At 41.6% G+C, this 26,187-nt stretch overlaps 1 protein-coding gene across 3 annotated transcripts; it reads left to right on the forward strand.

The window, feature by feature from the left end:
* The first annotated feature begins 15 nt into the window (after positions 1-15).
* Positions 16-24,861, forward strand: jade1 (jade family PHD finger 1). Of its 3 annotated transcripts, none has more exons than XM_036517228.1 (12): positions 16-65; positions 3,022-3,084; positions 4,518-4,603; positions 4,895-5,052; positions 5,525-5,715; positions 10,360-10,571; positions 11,177-11,245; positions 15,620-15,787; positions 15,950-16,066; positions 17,150-17,707; positions 22,507-22,624; positions 22,732-24,861. In XM_036517228.1, the coding sequence occupies exons 2-12, from the start codon at positions 3,036-3,038 to the stop codon at positions 23,484-23,486; spliced, it is 2,481 nt and encodes an 826-aa protein (XP_036373121.1). In that variant the 5' UTR covers positions 16-65; positions 3,022-3,035; the 3' UTR covers positions 23,487-24,861. The 3 variants fall into 3 exon arrangements, with proteins under 3 accessions (XP_036373121.1, XP_036373123.1, XP_036373122.1); XM_036517229.1 differs by having other exon boundaries at positions 24-61; XM_036517230.1 differs by lacking the exon at positions 11,177-11,245.
* The last annotated feature ends 1,326 nt before the right edge of the window (positions 24,862-26,187 follow it).

Raw genomic sequence — 26,187 nt, forward strand, 5'->3', positions numbered from 1 at the left:
TAGCGTTGTATGCATCTCTTAGCTACACAGAAACACCGGCGTTACGGCCACACTGTAGTGTGTAGGTACTGTCCTATTTCTCTTTTACTGATTTTGGCTAATTGGTGATGGCGTTGTAAAATAGAGCTTTCACCCAATCGGTTATGTTTACGGGATAGGTAGCTTGCAAGCTAAAAGTGTTTTATTTAATACCAAGGTCGCTGCTTTGTGGAAATTTAGAAACTACGTCATTAAAATGGCGCCAAAAGATTAAGTTCGGGGGACTGTTGTACCTCTCTCCACTCGATAGTCAACATTTTTGTTTGATGGTTATGTTTTGTTAAAATCTGAACGGTTGCGTTGCTAGCGTAGATGTGTCCCTCCACCTAAGTACTTGATACCGTTCAGTTTTGGTGGATATGTATTTTAACTGATAATGGTAGCTTTCTAGCGGGCTAATTAGACGGTCTTGCAACTTAGCTACAGTTGCTAGGTACCATAATTTAGCAGAAATTAGATGGTTTACTAGCTAGCGAATTTTAACAAAACAAAACTAAGCTTTTCATTATGGAAACATTCAAAGTCTTGTTTCTTCTGTAGAGAACAATAAAACGCCGGCTGAATTTGAAATTTTACTGAAAAGCAAACTGTTCTCTGTGTGGACTTGCTTAGCTCCGTTGGCAGTTGTCACCACATGCCTATTCCTAAAAGTGTGCTTCAGCGTGCCTCATAATCATTAGCTAGCTAGCTTGTTAGCTTCTGCCACTAGATTCATGCAAGTCTTGATTTTGCGTGGACGCTGCCTTGCGAAAGAGCACACTGGTTGACTAGTACCGTAGGTAAATTGTGCTTGAAAACAGTCGCCCGGCTGCGGCCGATGTAGCTCAGTTTAATCACGTGAGAACGGCACAGCCTCAGAGCGACATGAGGAACCTAATGTGTAGGTGACCAATTATATTTCAGAAACGAAAGTTTATCTTTGTGCTACGAGCAAAGCCAGTTCGCAGTTCGCAAACAGAAATAATACAAAGTAACTGACACATTATCTTCATTAAATTATGTGAGCAGATTACATTAATCTTTTTATACGTTTGTACAAATGTATGTGATTTGTTTGAAGACAATATTTCCACTAGTTTATTTTCTATAATACATCAAATATAATGTACTCATCATTTATTATTGCACTTATTTATCTAATAGAAATGCATTAGAAAGGGACACGATACTAAGCTTATTTGCCCCTCTGAGATGGTGGTTAAAAGACTGATGGTCTTACCCCCTCAAAGAACATTCCAGTTAGCGAGGAAGACTACAGTATGAGGTTCACACCAATCAGTGAGCCAGCAGTTTAGGGTCATAAATCTGCAGAAGGTATTGTTTGTGGGCGGGGGGGGGGGGGGGGGGGGAGAGAAAACCACAGAATTAAGTAGTTAACAGTTTACAGTGCTTTGTGTGGTTTAAGTATGTCATTTTCTGTAAGTCATGACATTTGTTTGCCTGGCTTAGTGGGAGTTGGTTGTCCCCAGCATTCCATCATGTCATATCGAAAGGCAAAGTTGCAATTGCATGGCTTGCATCATTTGTGAAGTGGTGCCAGGCTGTTTTAAACCCTATATACATAGTAGCACCTGTCCTCCAAAGGGCGCCCGCTCCTCTGTAATGCGGTGAGTGACTTGTGGTGTGAGTGTATTAGAGGACTGAATTCATCTCATCTTATCTCTCCTAGACTAGTGAGACTAGCATCATGAACACTTGGTAATTCCCAAATAGGGTTGCAAAAAGGGGAAGGAGGCATAAAAAAATCACAGTTGAGATCTTTGGGGGAATTGTATCTATGTTCAAGTGAAATTCATTGAAACTGTCCTCATGTTACTGTGCTGGATTTGCAAAAACAGTCAGACAACTAAAAAAAAAAAAAACAGCTTCTCCATGTGTTTAGTGCTTCCAGATCAAAAAACTATACTTCTGGCAGTTGTAGGGATGGGCTAGGAGTGGGCAGTCATAGTAGGACCTGCAGGCAGGCAGATAGCCCTTATCAGGGCTTAGTCCTGACTATCTTAACCCTTGTGAGCCTGAGTATGTTGCTCTGTGCTTCTGCCATCTACAAAATGTCTAGTGAGTATGCAGCATGAACCTTGTGAACTCGGCAGTCAAAATAGTTATGTTTGTTACGTATTCAAGGTTATTTTAAATTATTGCTTCCTTGGTCACAGTAGATATATTGTTTTAAGTTAGTTAAATTAATAAACAGTAATGAACTTTGACATTACTGGTGTTAAGTAATAGGTGGAGTTTACTGGGTGCTAGCTCAAAGAAACCAGAACACACGTACGCACAAATTTCAAAGCCATTTGTGCATAGGTAATATGTTTGTTTTTTTTTTTTTTTTTTTTTTTTACCTTAAATGGAACAGAACTATTGCGATCAACTGATGCCTTTATGTGATATCATTTACATTGTTTCCCAGAAGTCTCTTGGTCACCTTTTCCCAGGATGAAGGAATAATTTTCCATTTTTTCCCCCACTAGGCCCTGGTTTTTCTGGTTTTTGATTTTGAAAATAAGCTAATACCAAATAAAAATTTGATTTATTAATTGAAATTCGATGATGAGCTTTGTCTTGTAGTTGTCATGCAGCATAAGCATTGCGTTGCACACAGCTGAAGCACCAGGTAAAGACTCCTGCTATCAAGTGTAGAAAGTACAAGCGTTACAAGTGTGTGTGTGACAAATGACAGCCTCTGACCGAGGAAAATTAAATAGATTTCAGGCATAGTTTGAGTTAGGCTAACACCATTCAGGCAACTGCAGAACATGTCAAGACCTCTCACCACCAGTCAGCACCAGTGAGCTGCTAAGCTCTGTAGTACACTGCCAGTTGACTCTGTGCTCAATTGCTGGCTTCCATTAAACTTCTTCCTAATTTGTTGCGCAAATTGCGCTTGCTTCTTTTTTAAGTCATGCTTTTTTTTTTTTTGTAAAAAGTAGTGATAATAATGTAGTGATAATAACGATTGTTCTGCTGGTTGTCTCTTCACAGCACAGGCAACAGAGATGAAGCGTGGTCGGGACCTCAGCAGCTGTGAGGACTCTGATGATGGAAGTGAGCCCTTTTCCTCTGAGGCTTTCCAGGGGTTGTGGGGGGGGGGGGGGGGGGGTTGCTTGGTCTGATGTTCTTATTCTTTTGTCAGGGCTTTCTTGAAATATAGCTAAAGGAGCTGGAGGGCGTATCCAGTAACTTTTAGACTGTAAGCATTGTATTAAATGCTGTGTTTATGCCTTGGCCATCCAAGGGCTAATTATGTTACTAATGTGCTTATCTGGAGCAGTATGCTGTCATACATGTAATGCACCATCAAATCTCAAGGTCAGGTTACCTCCATACTTATGGACGGATTGCTTACCTGGAGGCCTGGAGGTTCTGCACAGGCATCAGTGGTTGTGCCTTTAGCACAGATCCCACTAGGCCTGATGGGGCAAAACAAACCACACGCCATCTCCACTAGGGGCTCTTTGGCTCACCATGGGTTAGGGGTGGGGCAATGGCCAGCAAATCCAGCAGATGGCGCAGCACGCTTGGTGGTGCTGGTGCTGCTGCTGCTGCTGCTGGTGAAGTAGTGCCCCTGGGAGCATGCTCTCTTTCACAAGGCTCGGAATCACCTTTCCACCCTGCTCCCCTTGGTTAACCAATCAGAAGCTAAGTAGGATTTCTCTTACCACACGTAAAATTCTGTTTAGCAAGAGAAGAGGAAGTGCTAATTACACCCTTTTCAGAATGGCTCAAGTTATACTTGGAAATTTTCCTGCAATTTATGGTGGGTTGTTGAGAAAGTAAAGACACCAAGTAAGTGGAAAATCTTGATGAACTTGTTTCTGTTGCCATACCGATTAGCTCTGTAAAGAAAATACCAGCAGTAGCTAGTTAACTAGCTAGTCAGCTATGAAAATACCAGCAGTACCTAGTCAACTTTATTGCTTGTGGCATTTGTGCTCACCTTGATAATCCGCACATTCACAAATGTTTTGCTGTGTTTGCTCGGGTGTCAGTGTAGCATAGTGATTAAGAAGCAGGACTTGTAACCGAAAGGTTGTCGGTTCGATTCCCTGCTGAGGCACTGCTGCTGTACTATTGGGGAAGGTACTTAACCCACAGTTGCCTCAGTAAATATCCAGGTGTATAAATGGATATCATTGTTTCAAAAAAAAAAAAAAAAACTGTAAATGATGTACGGTAATGTAAATGCTATGGAAACCATAAGCTCACTGATGACCTGTTTGTAGGTGTACACACAGCAGTGACTTTTTCAAACCCAGAAGGAATCTTCCTGTGGAAGGGGGAGTGGAATGTAACACTTGTAGTACATTTGAAATGACAGTGGAATGTAACACTTCTAGAAAAACTTAAATGGGAGTGGAATAACATTTTTAGATCATGTGGAAATGAGACAAATGTAATAGTTCTAGAACATGGTGAACTGAGAGTGGAGTGTATATAACATTACTAGCACATGAGGAAACAGTATCTTCTCCCTGCAGGCAACACAGACTCTCTGTCACAGCATTCCACATCTCAGCTCAGGAGAAGCTCCTGGTCAAGAATGGAAGGGAGGAAGCCCTCTGAGGTGAGTGGCTGAGAGGAGGTCAGTATGGCATGATTGAGGGGAGGGGCATGGAGGAAGGCCTGTTGCTGATTTGGGACAGATGGTCCTGTTCTGCAGCTGTCATTATATTCTGAGATGTTGAAATAAATGCCCTTGGTGACGGTAGTCGGTTGAAGGCTCATTGTTCTGGATTCTGGATAGACAGAATGTGTTTTCTGTGGCATTAGTAGTTTGGGTGGCAGGTGCAGTAAAACCTGGAATGGGAAATTGTTCAGCTGGGGCAGAATCCATCAGCAGCTTCTGCTGTTTCAGGTGTTCAGGACAGACTTTATCACTGCCATGAAGCTGCACGACTCGGTCCAACTCAGTCCAGAGGACTACTACCTTCTGGCAGACCCCTGGAGGCAAGATTGGGAGAAGGGGGTGCAGGTCCCAGTGAGCCCAGGGTCACTCCCACAGCCTGTGGTTCGGTACGTGTTGCTCATGTGCATCTCCACTTAAGGGCATGTACTGTTCAAAGTGGCATCACAGGTGCAATGTGTATATGCGGCATGGGGTGGAATTACATTGTGCATAGACCTCTCCAACTCGACTGGCAACACTAGGTGTGCCTCCTAAGATGTAGTCCTATTTTGCCATAATATAGCTTAATTTCTGTGACTTGATTCAAGGTGAGAACATGTATGTCCTTGGTTGTGTTGTGAAATTTGTGACAGTCCAATGAAACAGTGAAATGTGGCAGTCAAATATGGAAAACGGTATACAGTTCCATGTATAAATGGAAAATGTCTCAAATGCCCATGCTAAACAAATGAGTAATGACGGCATCCTCATTCCCTCTGTGGTGTGTATATATGTGTGTGTGTGTGTGTGTGTGTGTGTGTGTGTGTGTGTGTGTGTGTGTGTGTGTGTGAGTGAGTGCGTTCTTGTGTGTGCTCATAGGACAGTGGTAGAAAAAGGAAAGGAAATCATGTTTGCCAGGCCCAAGAAGCTGATCCGTTGCTCTGGCTCGGAGCCTCCACCATTGGGCTACGTGGATCTGTGCACCCTCGCAGAGGGCGTGTGTCGCTATGACCTGAATGAGTGGGACGAAGTCTGGCTTCAGCTGGCCAACGAGGAGTTCCGTGAGATGGGTGAGCATGCTCAAACCAGAACTTTCTTGACGCCTACCTCTGATCTTTTACTATAAAACTAGGAGGTACACCATTGACCAGATCGGCCTCAGTAAGGGGTTAAAATGTGTTGCTCTTTGCTGCTGTTTTTATGTCAAGTGTTGTAGACCACCCTTTATAAGGGAACATGCAGACAATATCATTGTGCGACTCAAACGTAGATACAGGATATGGTAATGAACACTGAACTTGGCTCAAGGAATTTTAATGAAGCAACTCTTTACCTGTACTTTACATAGAAAAACAGTAAATCGCAGCACACTTGACTGTGAGGGGAAACATTGCAGAATTTTCAGAAATTCAACCTTTAACAATTCAAGTGCAGAAAAATCCTGTGTAAGCGTTCGATTTGACTAGACTGTGCAATCAGCCATTTTCTATTGTATCTGATTTTCCAGGTAGTGGAGTATCATTTTTAAGCAATTACATTATATCATAGCAAGCATGGGTAAACATGCAAGGAATTCATCAGTGGTGCTCAGTACTGGAGTATTTGCAGGCAATCCCAAAAGTCAACTTTGTAGTTTGTACCCTTGAGCCTCTAGAAAGAGAGATTCATCAGTGGTACGTTATTCAGGCGTTAGTCAGTATCTGCCCTCTGCTGGTCGTCTTATCCAAGTTGTAGGAACAGCAAATAATAACTTGACTTGTAGTTGATCAATTGGAGTCAGAAATGGCTTATATGAAAGGCAAAGGCCTCTAGATGATGCTTATTATACCAAAATAAAGTCTTGTATCATTCATTGAGTTTTCTCATTTAATTGGGACAAAAAGGTCAGATTTTGCTTGGACAAAATCTGACCTTTTGAGCATGGAGGATAGTATGTGTTATGGGTATCGTGAGAACTGTATATAGTATGGGTATTGTGTAAAATGTAGACTAAAGCTAGTTCCCTTAGGTAACAACATTTTGCATGGGTGTAATGTAATTAGTCATAGCAGTTATGCAGATAGATACACTGCATCTTACTTTTTCTAAATTTAATTTATTTCTGCATTAGCTGAATAATCATTAACAGACACCTGTGTTAGCATACATATTTACATGCTGTTGAAATGTAACCATTGCATGAACTACCTCAGGGAAATGTAGCTTACTGAGGTGCAGCAATGACATAAAAGTGGTCAGGGTTCATACCTCCTGTTTTGTCAGCAGTATATGCCTGAACTAGCAGGCTGATTTAGCCTGAATGTTCCAGATCTGAAATCTGAATATTACTTTTGAATTTGTACAAAATAAAATGTCCGACTGTGTTTGAGTCAGCCGCAGCTTGGGATGTCAGGTGTGCTAGTGATAGGGTCACAGATGCGCAGTACAGCTTCTTAGTCCATGAGGTCATTGGAAATGATGCAGTGGCCCACGATTGCAGTGAGGGATTTGGATCAGCAGTTTTAGCCTGAGGTCAGAATGAATGGGACCCTGTAAAACGGTCCCTTTAAGGTTCGAAGAAGAAAGCAGAGCTGGGTGCAACAGGACATTTCTTTTTGACTAAAGAGTGAGTGTGGCTTTAATGAAAGAGGTGCAGATGAATTAATGAAAATCAGCAAGTCAGTACTTTGGTTTAAAATTTGTCAGTTTTTGACTGATGTCGAATGAGATTTGAAAATGTTCTCTTCTCTGAAGGTTTACGTTCACATTTACATTTATTCATTTGGCAGATGCTTTTATCCAAAGCGAGGCAGGGCACAAGTAGGCAAAACTCAAGCACTGTAAAATTCTAAAAGGTATTTCAAAATTGTAAAGAAAGCGCTTGTTCGTTGTACGTTAAAGTGGTCTGAATTGTTTTTTGAAATACCAGTTGTCTTGGTGGCAGACCCCTTTTGCAGGTGTTCATGTATAGATTTAAAGAGAATACAGACATACATTTGAGTAACTTTTAATTTTGAAACTTTTGTGTTCATTTGGTGTGCGCAGCCACATGCTTTGTGTTGATTAGGTATGCGTGTCCACATGCTTGCAAAAGGACGTTGAGAACATCATCATGTATGTTGTGCTGAATGCTGAAACTTCAGATTTTGTCATTAAATGGGAAAATGTAATGCACTGTAACATCTGCACAACTTATAATAGCAAAACATATATACACACACGCATACACGCATGCAAGCATACGCTTGCATGTGCACATACACACAGACGCACAGTGTCCTGTATTCCTGACCAACATTCCCATAGTTCTTTAGATGCCTTTCCAATAACTTGCTTGCCAGGTAAACATTGTACATTGTAAATATTTCTCGCCAAGCTCACCACCATAGTGATAAATCTGTCCCATCAGGCTTGGCTTTTCCATAAAAATGTATTAAATATATGCTGGTTATTTTCCACATCGAAATTCTGTCTTGTGAGAATGTCTTAAAAATTATTTCAACTGTCCTGCCATACAAAAATGTACATTGTGCGTACCTGCAATTACCTCATGTTGTTAATATAGGGACACTTCCGTCAATAAAGGATTGTGTGGGGGAGAAACTAGACTCAGCTAACACAAATATTCCATTCATTGGCAAGTTGTAACATCTGCTGCAAAACATTTCACTTTGGTATTGAAAATATGTAACTATTGATTTGAGTCATGAAAAAAGTAAAAAAAAAAAAAACCCATCTGAATACTGTCAAGGAGACGGACATACATTGAATATGAACATGTTTCTGCATTGGGGAGAAAATGAAATGCTCTTGGTATAACTGATTTTTTTCTGTTATCAGATATGTTAAATACAAAAACAAATGTTTTTATGTTAGACTGAATCTGATTTGTCCAGATTGTATTGGTACATTAATTAAGTGATAATGAAGAAAGTGTGGAGGGTGGATTGACTCACAGGTGTGAAAAGCCAGTGCCCTGCAGGCGAGCCCATACTCCCTGATCTTTATGGCCCAGTTGTTCAAAAAGTCTGAATGATCCGGATTTGGAAATCCCATGTTTTGTTATCCAGGATCAGGTAATCCATTTTACTTTTGTGCCGGTTTTTCAAAGCAACATTGGATTGGATCAGCCTGATCCAGATTCAAATTTTTCAAGATGACCAAATCCGGATTACCAGTGCTCTAAATGGGACTACATATCACAATGTAGGGTACTAGCTATGTAAAGAACAACAGATAGAATAGCCAGCGTGGGGTCACTTTAAGTGTTCTTATTCAAAGAGACAGAAAACAGCACAGGGAGCGTGCAACATAATACTTGCCTGTATTGTCCTGCACAACATTGCTACCAGGGGCAATGTCCCTCTCTGTGATGACATTTATGATCCACCTGACCCTGTTGAAGACCCAGACCAACCTCCAGCGTTCAACAACAACACACGCACAACAACACACGCACACACTGCGTCTTCACGTCAGCCTTTTTCTTTTTTTTTTTTTTTCTTTTGAATAAATAATACTTCAGGGGTGAGCCAGGCCAAAATAATAAACAAAACACAACTAATTGGGGAAGAGGGAAGCTAGCTAACCTACCGAGGAAAAAAAAAAACAAAAAAACAAAACAACTTCCCTAACTCCCTAACTAACAAAAACGGGAAAATGGTCATTAAAAAAAAATCACGCTGTAACCTGGACGCGGAGCGAGAGGGAGAGAGAGAAAACATACACGAATATGTCCTAGGACATAACACTACTTTATCTACTTTATCACTGTACTGGTTAAACAAATCAGGTGCAAAATATAAATAAATGTATATATACTACATGATACAAATGTTGTACAAATGTATTATTTGACCCATTTTAAACTTTTATAACATTTTGTTCCTGAAATCCACCCTGAATCCACCCTTCTGCTGGGATAAGGATAATCCTGATGTTTTGGATCAAAGGTATCCCAATCCTTCTAAAAAGTTTTGAACAACACTTACTGAAGGTTTGATCCAGATCAAAACCAAGACTGGATTACGTGATCTAATCCGATTTCAGAATCCTTTTTTTTCTTTTGAACAACCCATTTTCAAGATTTGATCCAATCCGATCAAATCCGAAGCCAAAATCCTATCAGATTACTTCTGAACAACTGGGCCTATATTATTTGGGTATGACTGTGTAGTCATACTCATGGAAGGAGTGTACTTCCTTCATTTTCTCAGGAAGTGTCTCCTAGTGTCCTTCAAGCATGGATCTATAAATATAAATCTGTAGAGACAAACATGTTATTTTGTAAAGTTTATACATGTATCTATCCTTTAATCTGATTTTCCAGTGTGATTCTTGGCAAGCAGTTGTTACCTAGTGGGTTGTTTTTCCTTAAAATACAAAAATGAAGATTAACACACTGAAGCACAAGGTAGGGTTAGTATTTTACATTAATTTATATTTACATTTAGTTATGGTATTTTATCATTTTAAATGACTAATCATTAGAGATGATTGATTTAGATTTTAGAGGACATGGAAACAGAGGCCAGAGGCTACAGACGCCAGCTGAGCTGCAAATTCACTGTACATGTACTATAGCACCATCTAATGGATTGGAGGAGCTTTATACACACTTTCTGTGAAACAGTGGAGTGTATGCATGTTAGTGTGTGTGTGCTAGTGTATGCGTGTGTGTGTGTGCGTGTGCGTGTGCATGTGAGTGTTCTGACATATATGCTGACTTGCCACAGGGATGCAGGTGCTGGACGAGTTCACTATGGAGAGAGTGATGGAGGAGTTTGAACACCATTGCTATGACAACATGAACCATGCCATGGAAACAGAAGAAGGACTGGGCATTGAGTATGACGAGGATGTGGTGTGTGATGTCTGTCATTCGCCTGAGGGGGAAGATGGGAATGAGATGGTCTTTTGTGACAAGTGTAACATCTGCGTTCATCAGGTAAGCAGTGAGGGGCAAAGGTACTGTCTGGTGCTGCAGTGTTTGACTGCATTGTCCTGCCTTCACCCCTCAATGGTCAGCAGTTTAATTTTGTTTCAGAGGGTAGTTTTCCTCAGTATATGAGGAGTATCTTAGAGACTGTAAGTGGTGATATACATTATTCTGTTTTGTTTACTATAATAATAATAATAATAATAGTGCCTTTTACTTATTATTATTATTATTTATTATTAGGATCATTACACTGGAATTTGTAATGGTTGTGTGAAAAAGAATTTTCCCCCTTCCTGATTTCCTCTTTTATTGCATGTTTCTGTCACTGAATGGTTTCATATCATGAAATAAAATTTAATATTAGACCTATTAGGGAATATTAATAATAATATTAGGGAAACCTGAGAAAACGCAAAACATAGTTTTAAATCATTATTTCATTCATTTAATACAAAAAGTAAAAGTAATTGCCTGCTTAGTTTTGAAACAAATTAACAAAATTTTCGTTGATAGTTAGATTCAGGTGACTGAACACAGCCAGGCTTGGTTGAACCAGTCCTGTTGAGTGTAAACAGTGCGAGCCATTAATGAGTAGTGGTGAATATTCCCAGGAGAGGCCCACCTGCCAAAATTTCCCAAGACTTCCAAAGGAGCAGCAGGCCTCCCTAACATCAGCTAAGGTCAGTGTTCATTAGGGATCGACCAATATGATACGTTAATGATTATCTGTGACAAAAAGAGGACGATAACCGATATTTGAGGCCGATATTTGCGTTTTTATTATGCTTTTTTTTATTATGCTTTTAACTTTTTTTTTTCTCATGTGAAAAGAAATAGGCTGTGACAACATGGACTTAATTATAAACCCTCTTTACTGAGTCATGTTTTCAGGCATAAAGTTAAATAAAGAGCAAAATACTTTCTCAAATATAAAAATAAACTAAAAAGTGCAATAACTAAAGCGACCACATTTGGCATTACAGATTATCTGTGAGGGTCACATTTGAGCTGCAGCGTGTGTACGACGGTGTGCACGTTCGAATGAGACGGTGTACGAGAGAGAGCCAGGTCCTACTGAAAGGGAGCTAATATTGAAGTTGTGGGTAAATTTCTCTGGTTATCTTATTTTGGCTATGCAGCAGATGCCTATTGATATTCCAAAAGCATTCAATTATCGGACGGACGATGGAAATCATTGCGTAAGAAATAAAGCAAATTGATACATAATTTAGGCTGCATTTTAATCATAAAGTATGAAATATCAAACCCTAAAACTAGCCTGTGCGTCCACGCTTTTTCTGAAGCTGCGGGGAGATTCTAGGAGCCCATTTGCTCATAAGTCATTTATGTGAAACATGGACAGCTCATACAAAAGTAGGGTACTGTGTGGAAGGACTGTGATAAAGTTAGCAAAAATACTGTGAAGTGCAAATTTTTGTTTTAATAACTCGACTTCCATGATGATGATGAGGCCAAATGAAGAAACATCAAAGCGGCAAACGGGTATATTTCAGCTTTGCCGCGACGTTCCGACATACAGTGCAACCGCAAGCGAGCTAAAGTTTAATTTCGTGAACGGTTGCTTAAATGACAACTGTAATTCAGAAGGGATGTGCTTTAGGGTAAATTTCTTTGAATGTTTCATTTGAATAAATACACATTACTAATTGTTAAATGTGCTGAAACTGTTGCAACTTATAGCATAAGTGCACCAATTAGTCCTTATTACAAGTCCTTATTTGTTTATACTCCAAGCTTGTTTTTTTAGCTTAAGCGTAGACTACTTATACTGCTTTAAAAATGTCCAGTTAGCCTAGTGCAATTTGATTAACGGCATTTTTGACCACAACGACCCTTTTTCTGGATACTTACCTTCCATCCTCGTTTCCAGCAGCAGGTCTGAGAAAAAGTTTGATTTTCAGGGTCAGATACGACTGTCTCGGCCAATGAGGGAATTTTGTGGAATGTTAGCCATACCAATAGCAGTTTTTCTGACAGAGGAGATGCATTGAGATAGTACACGTATTGCATTTAAAAGTTTTTTTTTTTTTTTTTTTTTTAAATCAGGAATTTAGATAAAAATATACCAATGACTGATAATCAAAAATTTGCAAATATCAGCCCCGATTATCTAACGACCAGATAATCGGTTGGCCCCTAGTGTTCATGACTCAACAATAAGAATGAGACTGTGCAAAAATGGGCTTTATGGAAGAGTAGCAAGGTAGACATCAAAGCTCGCCTCACATTTGCTAAAAAGCACCTGGATGATCCCCAAGAATATGGGATAATATTCTGTGAACAGATGAGTCAAAAATGGAACTTTATGGAGTGTGCAAGTCTTCCTATGTCTGGTGTACAGTATCCTCATGTAAGAACGTCATACTTACAGTGAAATGTGGTGGCAGTGTGATGGTATGGGGATGTTTTGCTGCCTCGGGACTTGGCTGACTTTCTATCATGGAAGGAAACATGAATTTTGCTATGTACCAGACAATTCTTAAGGAGAATGTCCAACCATCTGTTAGTGAGCTGAACCTAAAGCGCAATTGGGTGATACAGCAGGACAATGATCAAAAACGCAGAAGCAAGTCCACATCTGAATGGCTAAAAAGAAACAAAATTAAGGTTTTGGAATGGCCTAGTCCTGACTTCAGTCCAGTAGAGATGATGTTGCAGGCCCTGAAAAGAGCTCTTCATGCTCGAAAACCTAAACAGTCTGTCAGAGTTAAAGCAGTTCATGGCTCATATCAAAGTATAAGAAGAGTTTAGTTGCAGTTATTGCCGCTAAGGGTGATCCAACCAGATATTAGATTTAAGGCGGCATTTACTTTTTCACAGGGGTGATATGGGTGTATGTTAACTCTTTTCACTGAAGGAACAAAATCAACATTAAAATAGTGCAGTTTTGTTTACTTAGGTTCCATGTATGCAATATTACATTTTGTTTGAAAATTTGAAAGCATTCAGTGCTCCAATTAGGCAATAATAGAGAACATCAAGAAGGGGGAAAATACTTTTTCACCCCACTGTAGGTTTTGCTGGATAGGAGTTTTTTTATTATTCAAAAACATCTCAGTCAAAGCACAGTGTTATTGGTGATGATGCAAGGGGCTGTTAATCTTGGTTAGTTGCTGTTCCATTTCCACTGTATTGAAATGGTGTTGACCCTAAATCTATTGTGTGCATTGATGTGCATGTGTGCCCGTGCATGTGTGTGCATAATAAGCATGCGTGTGTATATGTGCAATGCATGGACATGTGCACTCAGCTCTTTTTTGTCTGATGTCTTTTTTTTTTTAAGTTTTCCATTTTCTCTCCAATTTGGAATGGCCAATTCCTCGAATTTTGGGAATGCCCAATTTGTCATCGATGTTCGGTCCCATTGCACAACCCCCACTGTCAATCCGGGAGAGCGCAAACAAGCACGTGCCCTCCTACGAGACACGTGATGTCAGCCATTGCTTCTTTTTGCACTGTGATCCACAAGCCAAGCTAGCACAGAGATGAGTCGGAGGAAGACATTTCATATGCAGGTTTGGCACGTGGACAACAGGCGCCCGATCGACCAGCTGGGTCGTTACCCTGCTGGTACCCACCCCTATCCCCGGCGGAACGAAGCCAATGTGTTCCGCCTGTGAGCTCCCAGTCACTGTCGGCTAGTGACCCGGGCCATAGCATTCAGTCTACACTCGGAACGAGTGCTTTTACTGACTGAGCCACTCGGGAGCCTGTCTGATGTCTTTTTTTTTATCATCAAGAAGTTAAAGAACAAAACCAAATCAGGGTCGTGCCCTTTAAACGTCACCATAAACCTGGTGTGTAAAAGAGAACTTCATCAGCATGCTTAAGTATTAAATTCATTCCTTTTACGTTCAATACAAAAAGTGCAATGAGTTACAAAATGTCCATGGTTGACCAACAATATAACTCATTCTCTCAGTCATATAACTGTTCAGTCTCTTACAAAGTGACCATGCAACATTCTATCTGTAGTACATTACATTATTGGCATTTAGCAGACGTTCTTATACAGAGCGACTTACATTTTTACAATGTTATCCATTTATACAGCTGGATATTTACTGAGGCAATTCTGGGTTACAGCAGCAGTGCCCCAGTAATCTCCTACAGAGTGATCGTGCAATATTCTTTCTGTTACTGAGTGACCATGGTACATTCTGTCCATTACCGAGTAATCATGTTGCATTCTGTTTGTCTGACTCATCCCATTAAATTGTTTTAATTTGAAGAGTGCATACTCATGGTTAGACCATACATACTGAATTACACACAAACCAGTCTGTTGAATTGGTAGCTTCAGAAAAGGTAAAGGCATAGTTGGATGTGATGTACAGGATTATTGTTCTCTGCTGATGTAGCGTTACATGTGTCAGTACCGTTCGGTCCATTGTTTCACATAACATTTCACAATTTTAGATAACATCAACATTTATTTATGGCCTGCGGCCCTCCATCCAGATTAATTTTTGGCCCTTCATAGGAAAGAATTTGGGCACCTCTGGTTTAGAAGAAAATATTTTAAAGGGAGCAGGGGAAATTAAACTTTAATTTCTTATAGTTATAATGTCTTATTTAAATCAATGTTCTGTTTAATTGGTTGGGTATTCATGTGCAATTTTTTCAATAAAAGCATGTTTGAAATTGATTTCATTTCTTTATTCAGTGGGCATAGGCTATTCAATGTTTGGGGTCTATGTTAAACAGTGTACCTATTAAAGCAGAAAGACATAAGAACTGTATAGCTAATATGCACACTTCAATATTTGTTTATTTATCGCAAGTCGTATTGTCATTGCAATATTGAACAATGTTATCGCACATCGCAGATTTTCCACATATCGTGCAGGCCTAATAGGGACTGGACTTGATTTTACAGTTTAATAGTTAGTGTGTGTGAGTGTTTCTGGGTGTGCTGGTATGGCTTTCTGTTTGGGTCCATTTATTAGGTGCTCAAGTATGCTGTGTGTTTGCAGGCATGCTACTGTAAAGCTCTCTGCTCAGGTGTTCTCAAGTGTGCTGTACTTTTGCAGGCATGCTACGGCATACTCAAAGTGCCTGAGGGGAGCTGGCTGTGTCGGATCTGCGCCCTGGGAGTTTTGCCGAAGTGCCTCCTCTGCCCCAAGACCGGGGGTGCCATGAAGCCCACCCGCAGTGGCACCAAGTGGGCCCATGTTAGCTGCGCCCTGTGGATCCCCGAGGTGAGGACACCCACTGTCACGGTGTAACCCCCCCCCCCCCTCTGTATGGTTATGGCCAGTGGAGGCCTGTGGAGTTGGAGGAGGAAAAGCCACATGGTACAGGTGTGCTGGTAGGCCTGTAAGCAGGGCAGTACTCATGCGCACCTCACTGTCTCTGAGCAGGTGAGCATTGGGAACCCAGAGAAAATGGAGCCAATCATGAATGTGTCCCACATCCCCAGCAACAGGTGGGCTCTTTTCTGCTGCCTGTGCAAAGAGAAGACTGGAGCCTGCATCCAGGTAAGGATGAGAGCATCCAGCCAGGGGCCCCTCCTCAGAGCATGCAGAGAATAGATCTAAACCTTTCAAATAAAATAAGGGAGGTGTGCATGCATATTGATTGACAGTTCTTTGCATAGAAACCAGGAAGAACACTGGCAGTAGGTGGAGTGTGGTGGCTCTCGACTCTGGAAGTACCGCTGCAGTTACCATGTTGCAGCGGATTACAGAAAAGGTTGTACTTTTATGGTGTGAATAGCTCGATGGATGGCTTTAGTCTGTTGGCAGGAAGCAGGTAGACAGGGTTAGGACTAGGGTGCAGACACAAATCATGTTTCTGTTTGTTTGATTTGGCATCTGCTGCTTACATAGTCATGCAGCCAGGGGCAGCCTCCCTTTCTGCATATAATGGTGAATCTGTGACAGGGAGAAGGAAAAGCAGGGGCTGCTGAATTTGAGCAGGAGGAGACTTGTTGAGTGGGGAGGAGTGAGCTCGCATTGGGGTTAGAGACCAGTGGATGTCGTTTGGGTGGTCCCATGGTGATGCTAAGCGATAGATCAGGTTGTCTGAGCAGTTTTGTTTTGACTACGACTCGTATTACTGCATTTTTGAGGTCACATGCCCACCCCCATGCCCCAGTCCCATTCCAGTTTCTCTGAAGTGTATTGGTTTTGGCCTCTCTGCTTGTTGTTGGTTTGGGGTTATTTACAAGAGAGAGGTTGTGTATGTGTGTGTGTGCTCTACTTGCAGAAGAGAGGGTATATGCCTGTGTCTGCAAAATAATCATTGGAAATAGAGATTTCACTGCAGTGTTAGCTAGTTTAGCAGAATTTAAACTTAACTTATATATGCAGGTAATAAAAACAGCTGACTTTTTGATGTACTGAAACAGATGGTATCCGTAACATGGGTATCTGCATGGTATTTTCATTCACATTTAGATCATAGGGTCTGTCACTCTGCCATTTTTCCCTGCTTTGAGGCATATAGTCCTTTATGATGCTGTTTTCTCATGTGGAGCGAAACACCACTGCATCATTAGCAGTAAGTGCAGTAAGATTTGTGGTCTTTACTTACGTAAGTCCCTCACTTTTTCCTCTCAGTGCTCCACGAAAAACTGCCGCACAGCGTTCCATGTCACGTGCGCTCTTGACCACAACCTGAAGATGAACACCATCCTTACAGAGTCAGATGAAGTCAAATTCAAGTCCTTCTGCCCAAAGCACTCTGTTCGGGAGGGCAGACCAGTGGGAGGCCAGGTGGAAGAGGAGGAGAAGGAGAAAGGGAAGGATGAAGACGGGGAAACGCCTATAAATGGAGAACTGCTATGTACTTTTGCTCCCTGCTTGGACCCATCTGCAGTACTTGGTGTCAACCAGCAGGAGGTACAGATGCTCAGCCTCCGCAAGCTGAAGCTGCAGCAGCTGGAAGACGAGTTCTTCAAGTTTGTGACAGTAGAGGAAGTGGCCCACCACCTCCAGCTCCCCGAGGAGACTGTGGACTTCCTGTATCAGTACTGGAAGCTGAAGAGAAAGGCCAACTTCAACCGGCCACTGCTTACCCCAAAGAAGGATGAGGAGGACGACCTGGCAAAGCGAGAGCAGGAAGTCCTCCTCTGCAGACTGAAGCTCTTCACACACCTGCGGCAGGACCTGGAGAGGGTAGGTAGCTCCTCATACACCTGCGGCAGGACCTGGAGAGGGTAGGTAGCTCCTCACACACCTGCGGCAGGACCCGGAGAGGGTAGGTAGCTCCTCACACACCTGCGGCAGGACCCGGAGAGGGTAGGTAGCTCCTCACACACCCATGGTGTGATCTGGAGAGGGTAGGTAGCTCTTTGCATAGCTGCAGCAGGACTTGGAGAAATTAAATCAAATCAAATATGTAACAGCACATCTTAACAGTTCAGATCATCATAAAGCGCTTTACAAAAAGCATAGTGGATTTTCCAGAGAGAATAACAAAAAAATAGAAAAAACCCAGGCTAATTTGGAACAAAATGGAAAGTTATTCCCCAACCATGGGAAAAGGCAGTGGAGAGACTCCTGGAAAATAATGGAAATGCTAACATCAGGAAAGGGAAAGACAGGAAAAGACAGTTAATCAGATCAGTTAATGAACAGTTCCAGTGGCCAGTGGTCTCAGGCAGGCAGTGGGTGGGGATCATCAATCTTAAAGCAAAGAGGACAGCAATGGCCCAATAATCTTGTTCTTTGGCTAGTAGATAAGCAGTTGGCAGTGCCACAGAAGTGAGAAGCCATTAGTAAGGAGAAGTATGTGGATGGAGAGAGGATTGACTGGATGAGTGAAAGAGTAGAGAGGAGAAGTCTGTGCAAAATAAGGAAAGCCCTGACCGAAAAAGGCTATGAGGGATTGGATGCAGAAGGCCAGCAATGTCCTGAGGGCAGACCTGAGGCTGTCACCACCAGATCATAGCTGGACCCTTCCCATGTTGTGACCTAGGGACAGCACTGATAGCTCAGTCCACCAGAGACTGAAGGTGATGAAAAGCAACCCTGGAGATGTTTTCTTTTTTTTCTGTTTCAAATATGAAGTCTGTATCAATGGTTACACCCTGGTCTTTGATGGTAGCACTAGAAGGCAGTGAGATGCCATCTAGGTTTAAGACATAATCAGATGATTTACTTCTTAAGGACTTGGGGCCAACTACTAACACCTCAGCGTTGTCTGCATTTAGGAGGAGAAAGATATGATTCATCCATTTATTTACATATTTAAGACAGCCATCCATCTTTTGAGAATTGCACAAGGTGAGAAAGGCAGAGGTCCAAGCACTGAGCCTTGTGGTATTCCTTAACTTACCCTTGTTATGACTAGCTACCCATGGTTTGAAAACAAACTGAGAAATGGCTTTAAAGGAATGCCTAGCCAAACCTAATTGTGTGTTGTGTGTGAGTGTAGGAAAAAAGCAAACAAATTAACCCAGAAGTGGCAGGAGGCAGACCTCCCAATCCAAGGCAGCTAAGGTGAATTTACCGACTCACCTGAGTACTGAGATCTCTTTGTGGGCCAACTGTCATCAGGGCTCCACAGTCACCGGAGCACTGGTGGTGGTTGTCATTTAGTTTAATGTTTGGTGATAGTCCAGCTCAGCTTCAGGGAACTGAAAAGAGGCAGTGACTCCAAAATGCAGGGTAGCAAGTACCCAAGAAAGCAAACAGCATCATACAGAATGGCCCAGTACTGTGGTTGTTGTATGTTTAAACTCTATCTACAGGCTACTGGTAAAATCAAATAGTGTCATCAAAACAAGATTGTTGTAGCCCCCACATACAGGGCCAGATTAAGAACACAAAGGGCCCTGGGGCTACACCTAATCAAAGGGCCCCCTCAAAATTATCACACAATATTTTCAGGCTCTCAGGTCTTGGCTTTTTAAATGGAAAACAAACAAAGTGGCTCTGACCGAGCCATACACTATTCCAGCCAATCAAGACGTTGCTTCAGGAGCACGGAAGGGAGGGGTGTAATTTGATTGGCTGTTGAGCTCAATTATCAACAACCTTTTGCCAGATTCGAGGACTGTACCTTTCATCTGAGTTGAAAACACAACAATATTAAAGTTGAGTAGGTATGATTAGTTAATTTATTTTGTGGAAACAATTATTTCTAACCTGAGACAAGGACAACATCAAGGCTATATGTACAGGAAACCACAGCACAACTATAACATACACTTAACAACATTTCTTAGGCTACTTGTCTGTTCAGCTAGCTAGATAACTAAATAGATTTTAGATGCCCCAGTGCTAACTAGCTACTGGATGCCAGTTGGACATTTCCCTAGCCCAGCTAACTATACATGATGTGATTAATAAACTGAAATCAAGCAAAGTTACATTTTCACACGGACTAATCGTGAGGCTATGGGACGAGATAAAGATGCGCTAATCAATAACCCAGGCAGTTTCGTATAATTACAGTCAAATGCGCATCTAACTGGCAGATATACGATCTTAGCCCTTTGGCGCATACGGTCACACCGGTGTGATTTGCCGTTTAGCACGTATGATAAAACTGGTGTGATTAGAACACTAGATTGGAAAAATTCTAGCTAATTTTAGCTTTGAGGAAACAGTGATTTAACGTTAAAAAAACATAGCAAATGCTAACTGAAAACTATGAGAAGCTTAATAATGCTAATGAAAACATAAATCATTTAACATAACACGCATGCTACATAGCATAAAAATAAGTTACGTGCGAAAGGGTTAGTTACCTGTGGGGAGGGAGATATCTCTCCCAGCCTCTCCCGCTGGTGCTTCTGCTGTTTTGAGACTAAAATACTGTGTCAGTCTGGGTATTTTATTTTTCAGCTCCTCTTCTCCTTTATGTTTTTTGGCTTTTAACTTCCTTTTTGTGTATCCACTGTTGCTTTTTTGGGCATTTTATTGGGCATTTAAACGGGAATACAGCTGGCTATACCGAATGTTTACAATTGGGCGCAAAAGGTGCTACAGCTACATGTCATCACTGAATTTGAAAAGAAGGAATTGTATTGGACCAGAAATAAAAACAACCAGTCAATTTGTCTAATCATCCCATAGTCTCTCTATTTATATCCTACACATGAACAACGAACGGGCTGCAAATTTACAGGCTACCGAACTGACGTGGGGTTACTTCCAGGGCTCTGCCAGTCTGTGGGCCCTGGGGCTTAAGCCACCCTTAGCCCCGTTGTTAATCCGGCCCTGCCCACATACGCTGTTTAGTGTGGTCATCAAAGGGCACTTTCTGTACTCCTGCTCCTGCAGAAAAACAATAATCACCAAACTTCTGTCCAATGCAAATACGGCATCATAGGTTTGTATATCCTCTCTACTCCTCTTCCAGTTAGCAGTTTCACCTTTATAAACTTACCTGGAAGGGAGGCTGCCTCTAGCTGTCTGTTGACATCAGCAGCAAGTGCCAAATTAAAGAAACAAAAGTGTGCGCAGAATCAACCATGATAGAGCCTGTCCACTGAGACCAATAAAGTTTTCAAGACTGTTTTTAATGATAGGATGAACAACAGTGTCAAATGCTGAGCTTAAGTCTTACAGCACCAGACTGAAACCAGTCTCGGGGATGTCTCACCATCCATTTGTTCTGAAACCAGTAGAAGAACCAAACATATGTCATGGGCTGTGGGGAAAACCTTGAATCTTGTCTCTGATTTTACTGTCAAAGAACTTCATAAAACCTAGAACATTACTGGAAGGCAGGCGTCAATTGATGTGTGACACCTTTGTAGTCTGGCAACAGGTATCTGTGCTTATGCTTATTCTCTTCTTATTAGGGTAGAGAACTCTTGATCTAGCATTTGATAGAGCATTCTTGTATCTTGCAAGGCTCTCTTTCCAGGCAAGGGAGAGTACTTATAGTGTAGTAGAGGACCATTTGTGTTCAAGTTTACGTGAGGCTCATTTGAGAGCACAAGTAGTAGCACAAGTAGCATCTTTATGTAGTCATTATACCAGGGTGCTAGCTTCTTTAAAAAAAATCTTACGTCTTTTTAGGCGTGTAACAGTATCCAGTGTTCTCTGTAAGGCAGCATCCTCACTTTTTGCCAGTTGATCAATGAGCACCGATGTTGAGCTGCTGCTCCGTGTTGTGCTTCATTGGCTTTTGATCATCCATTAACCTAACACGACAAATCCCCAGAAATAATAAATGGGGTATGGATGGATTATGGAGTTACTCTAGATACAGTTGGTACGTGGTTGAGTTTTGCGTTAATGGAAGGAACTTTACTAAAACAAGCATAGTTTAGAAAACAACGTACTAGTCTTGCTAGCCAGAAAAATTGGAAGCTACAGTACCTAGTTACTAGTTAGCTGGCTATCTTGTGCTGTGACAGCATGTGGCTCCATCACAAGTCACAAATCAACACTATACTTTTACGTTACTTGCATAAATTATGATTGTCCTAGCCATTTACTTAGATAACTGAATTGTCATTTTGTGTATGAGGGGGAAAAATGTACTTATTTTAGCTGCTCGGTGGTTTGCTGCAATCACTGTGGATCAGGTGGATACGGTTGGTAGGAACATTGGTCGAGTCAGTAGCCCGGAACACCAAGGATATCAGCATCTTACTGTTCAACTGAATGGAAGCCTTTGTACAAAATGACAAAAACCAGACATTTAAATAAAGTGAAGTGTGCTTGTAGTATATTTACAATTTGTGCATTTTTCTCTCCTAAATGACTGAGAGAACTGCTTTAGTAGCATTCATTCCTGACTTTCAGGCAGTGCTGTTGTTGACTGAGGCATTTGTGTTTGCTTCAAAACACACTGAGAAGCATGCAAGTCTGATGGCACTAACATACTGCAACTTACATCCATGTGTGCCCCTGAGGATAGCTCGCTATGTTCTTAAAATATGAATCATGTTGCAGCTAGGGCTGACAGCTGTGCGGTCTTCTGTGCCTCTCTGATGCAAGTGTCTGTTTTCCAGGTGCGAAACCTCACCTACATGGTGACGCGTAGGGAAAAGATAAAACGTGCAGTTTGCCATGTTCAAGAACAGATCTTTCACCACCATGTTAAGCTGCTGGAGGAGGACCGTCTGTCAGGTAAGCCTGGGGCTCTGTTGTGTTCTCATTGGTGAGTGCTTCACTCTGAGTAGCGGCATGCATAATGAAAGGATGTAACAGCTGGATTTTCCATCCCATCACTGCAGGGGTCCTATCGGTACCGTGTCTGGAGGATACTCTGCTCCTCAGCTGGGTCTCCTCCCTGGTGTCCAGTCCCAGGCTGCTGAAGGGAGACCCTGGGCGACAGGCAGGCCAGGATCCACATAGGCGAGAGAGGGGGACGGGGAACTGGAAGAAGAAGCTGCACAAGCCGTCCAACATAGTCAATGACTCTAGGAATCCCTCCACCTGCAGTGAGGAAGGCAGGAAAGCCCATAAGGGTGATGGCCTAACACCACCTGATGTAAAGGCTGCTAGCCATAAGGTGGAGCCAGAGTTTCCGAGGAAGTGGAGTGGCGATCAGGACGAGGACAGGCGGAGTGGTCTGAGAGAGAAAGCGTCCCACTTCAAGGCTAAACAGAGGTTGCTTAAATCGAGTATGGAGGGTGTGCTGAGGCAGCCGGGGGTCCAGGTGGGCCATGACTCGCATATGTCTGTGGATTTTGTGCCCAAGTGCAACAGCTCCCTGAGGAGGCTGCGCACGGCCTCAGGCCCCATGAAGAACTGGGGCAGCTTCAGGATCCCGAAGAAAAGCGAGAGGCAAACAGGCTCCCCCTGCAGGCCACCAGAAGTGGGCACGCCCAAAGCCCAGCCACGGGGGCCAGAGAGCAACGTTCCAGTCATGCGGCGCTACAGCACTGACATCATACGCCGGGGCCATGCCCATCAACTGGGGGGCCACTCTCCAATCACACGGCGCTACAGCACCAACATCATATGCCGGGGCATCCTGGCCTCCTGAAACAACTTGAACCCCACCTGCCAAAAATGATTATTGATGTTATGTTACTTGAATTTAACACTTTAAAAAATTCCATCAATTGGTATGCTGATATTTATTTATTTCTGTGTTTTTTAGTTTTCTCATCAGTTTTCATGCTTTCACCACACAGCTCTGGAGCATGTCATCATTGTTCCAGTTGATATGCAGTGAGATTCCTCATCTTCTGGGACACATTCTGCGGTGACCCTGTTGTAGCTGTGCTGTGCTGTAGTCCTGAGTGAAGTGAGAGACCACAGTCTATGTGAATTGCACTGAACTAGAGCTTCTGCCTTCATCACCACTACATCAGGGCAGGGGAGGTGCTACAGCAGGGGTCTTGTTACAGGAACTTGCAGAAATAGAGTTATAGAGAAGCTGCATGCTCCCCACACATGCATGCATTGCCCCCTCTCAGAGAGTACACATGTGCTTATTGGTGGAAAAACAAAAAACACCTTTGTATACACACTTTGAGAACTGAATGTGAACACATGTAACACTGGCTGCACAGAATAGAAGCTGATGGGAGAACACAATTCTGCCTGTAGTTACCTTTCTGTTTCCAAAAAACCATGATAAGAGAAAGTTAAAAACAAATCTATCAGTGAATCTGCTGCAAGTCTGTGCAGTCAATAATTATGGCAAATATCTTATTTAAACATCTAGTCTGAAGTCCCCCTCAACAACAACGTGAACACTCTTTTTTCGGTCATTCATAATTGATAGCATTGTGTGGTATTCCTTGATCATATGCCCTCACTTAACTTGTAAGGATTGCAGCCCATAATATTAATTCTAAACATTACATAAATGAGACGATCTAGCAACTAAGTGATCCTTTAATGGAAAACAGTGCCATGGCATAGGTTGTCTTGACCTCTCTTTCCCCTTTGATAATGTTGCACTCGCTGTCTGTCTGAGCATGATGCACCTGCACTCCCTGTCTGTCTGAGTGTAATGCAAATGCACTCCCTGTTTGTCTGAACCTGATGCAGATATGCTCCCTGTCTGTCTGAGCATAGTGGAACTGCACTTGTTGTCTGTGTGAGTGTGATGCAGATGCACTTTTTATTTCTTTACCATATGAGGACCTGGGATTTCTCAGACTGTTAGTTTTTTTTTTTATTCTTTCTGATGATTGATAAAAATACAAGATCTAATGCTAAATGCGGAGTTTACTGTTTTCTGTTTTTTTTCCCTGCACAGAGGGTGTACACTGCTGCTTTGCTTCAAGTCTGGTCTCTGTTGAGGTGATCCTGTTTCCTGCATTAAACAGCTCCCTGTGTTGCCCCCCTCACTCAAAGCGCATCTTCAGGTGATCCTGTGTCCTGCAATAAACAGCTCCCTGTGTTGCCCCCTTGACTCAAACTGTGTTTCTTCCGTCTGTGGAATACAAAGTACACAGTACTCAGCTTCCTGAAACTTGAACATAATATTTTCAAACATATATTTAATAATATTTAATTTTCATAAGTGAAACATGTTATTCCTAACACGGTTAAATATCACCACCTCCCACAGTAGTCATGAAAATTTCAATTCTAATGACAGTAGTCAAGTAAATCAATATATTCCAATCACTATATTTATTTTAATTACGTGGCTAAAATGCCACTGTATGCTCCAGGGTGCTAAACAGGACTGAAAAGGAGGAAACGTGGAAACCGAAAGCCCACAAATGCCTATATATACTTCATTATATAGTTGCATATATAAGCTTACATTGAACTTTCAATAGCAACAGCAATGTATTAGAGTCTTTAAATTTATTTAAACTTTAACATTTAAGTAGAAAAATTGATCCAATTAGTACATTATTTGTGCTAAATAATGTTTTGTTCCTGTTCAGTTGGCAGTATGAATAGTGTATGTGTGTGTCTGTCTATAACTTTTCTAACACAACAGCTCACACAAGCTTTACCACAGCACATGGTGGCCATTGGAGATGTTTGTATTGAAGTCTAATGTTTCTTTAAACTTTCAGGTTTGAAAGAATTTTACTCGCTGAATGGAGAGGTTTAAAACACTTTTTTATCAGGGTCAAAATGAATCCATTTTATAACTGACATTCTGTAGGATGGTGATTGAGCAGCTGTTTTTCTGTGTCTTCCTGAATCCACATTATTTTTGTTACACATTGTTACAAGATGGCTGCCAGGTCCTAACAGGTATTTTCTTCACCTCTCCTTCCCGGTGAAATTCTACAAATTTCCATAACAAAAACAATGTTTTATGGTGAGTGAAAATATCTCTGCAGTGGAATTTTAGCAGTTTTGCAAGCAGTTCAATGTATCACTCACATTTGCTGCAGAGATATTTCCTTGCTTTTCCAAGAAATTAGTTTCCAGTTAAAGGTGGAATTGAATCTTATTTTGTGATAGATACAGCCATATTTCTTGACATAATCCTTTCTATAAAAGAAAGGCCTGAGATATGATCTATAGTACCAGTCCAAAGTTTGGACACATCTTTTATTCTTTATTTTTAATATTTTCCACATATATATGAACAGCAAGACAGAAATAGATCTTAAAATCCCCTCACAACTTCACTAACAAACAAAGGAGTCAAACTGAATCCGTTCAACCTGAATCCACTTTATAATTGACATTCTATAGGATGGTGATTAAGCAGTTGTTTTTAGTTTTTCTGTGTCTTCCTGAATCTACCTTGTTATTAT

This window comes from Megalops cyprinoides, chromosome 22 (assembly GCF_013368585.1).
Source record: "Megalops cyprinoides isolate fMegCyp1 chromosome 22, fMegCyp1.pri, whole genome shotgun sequence".
Taxonomy (NCBI): Eukaryota; Metazoa; Chordata; class Actinopteri; order Elopiformes; family Megalopidae; genus Megalops; species Megalops cyprinoides.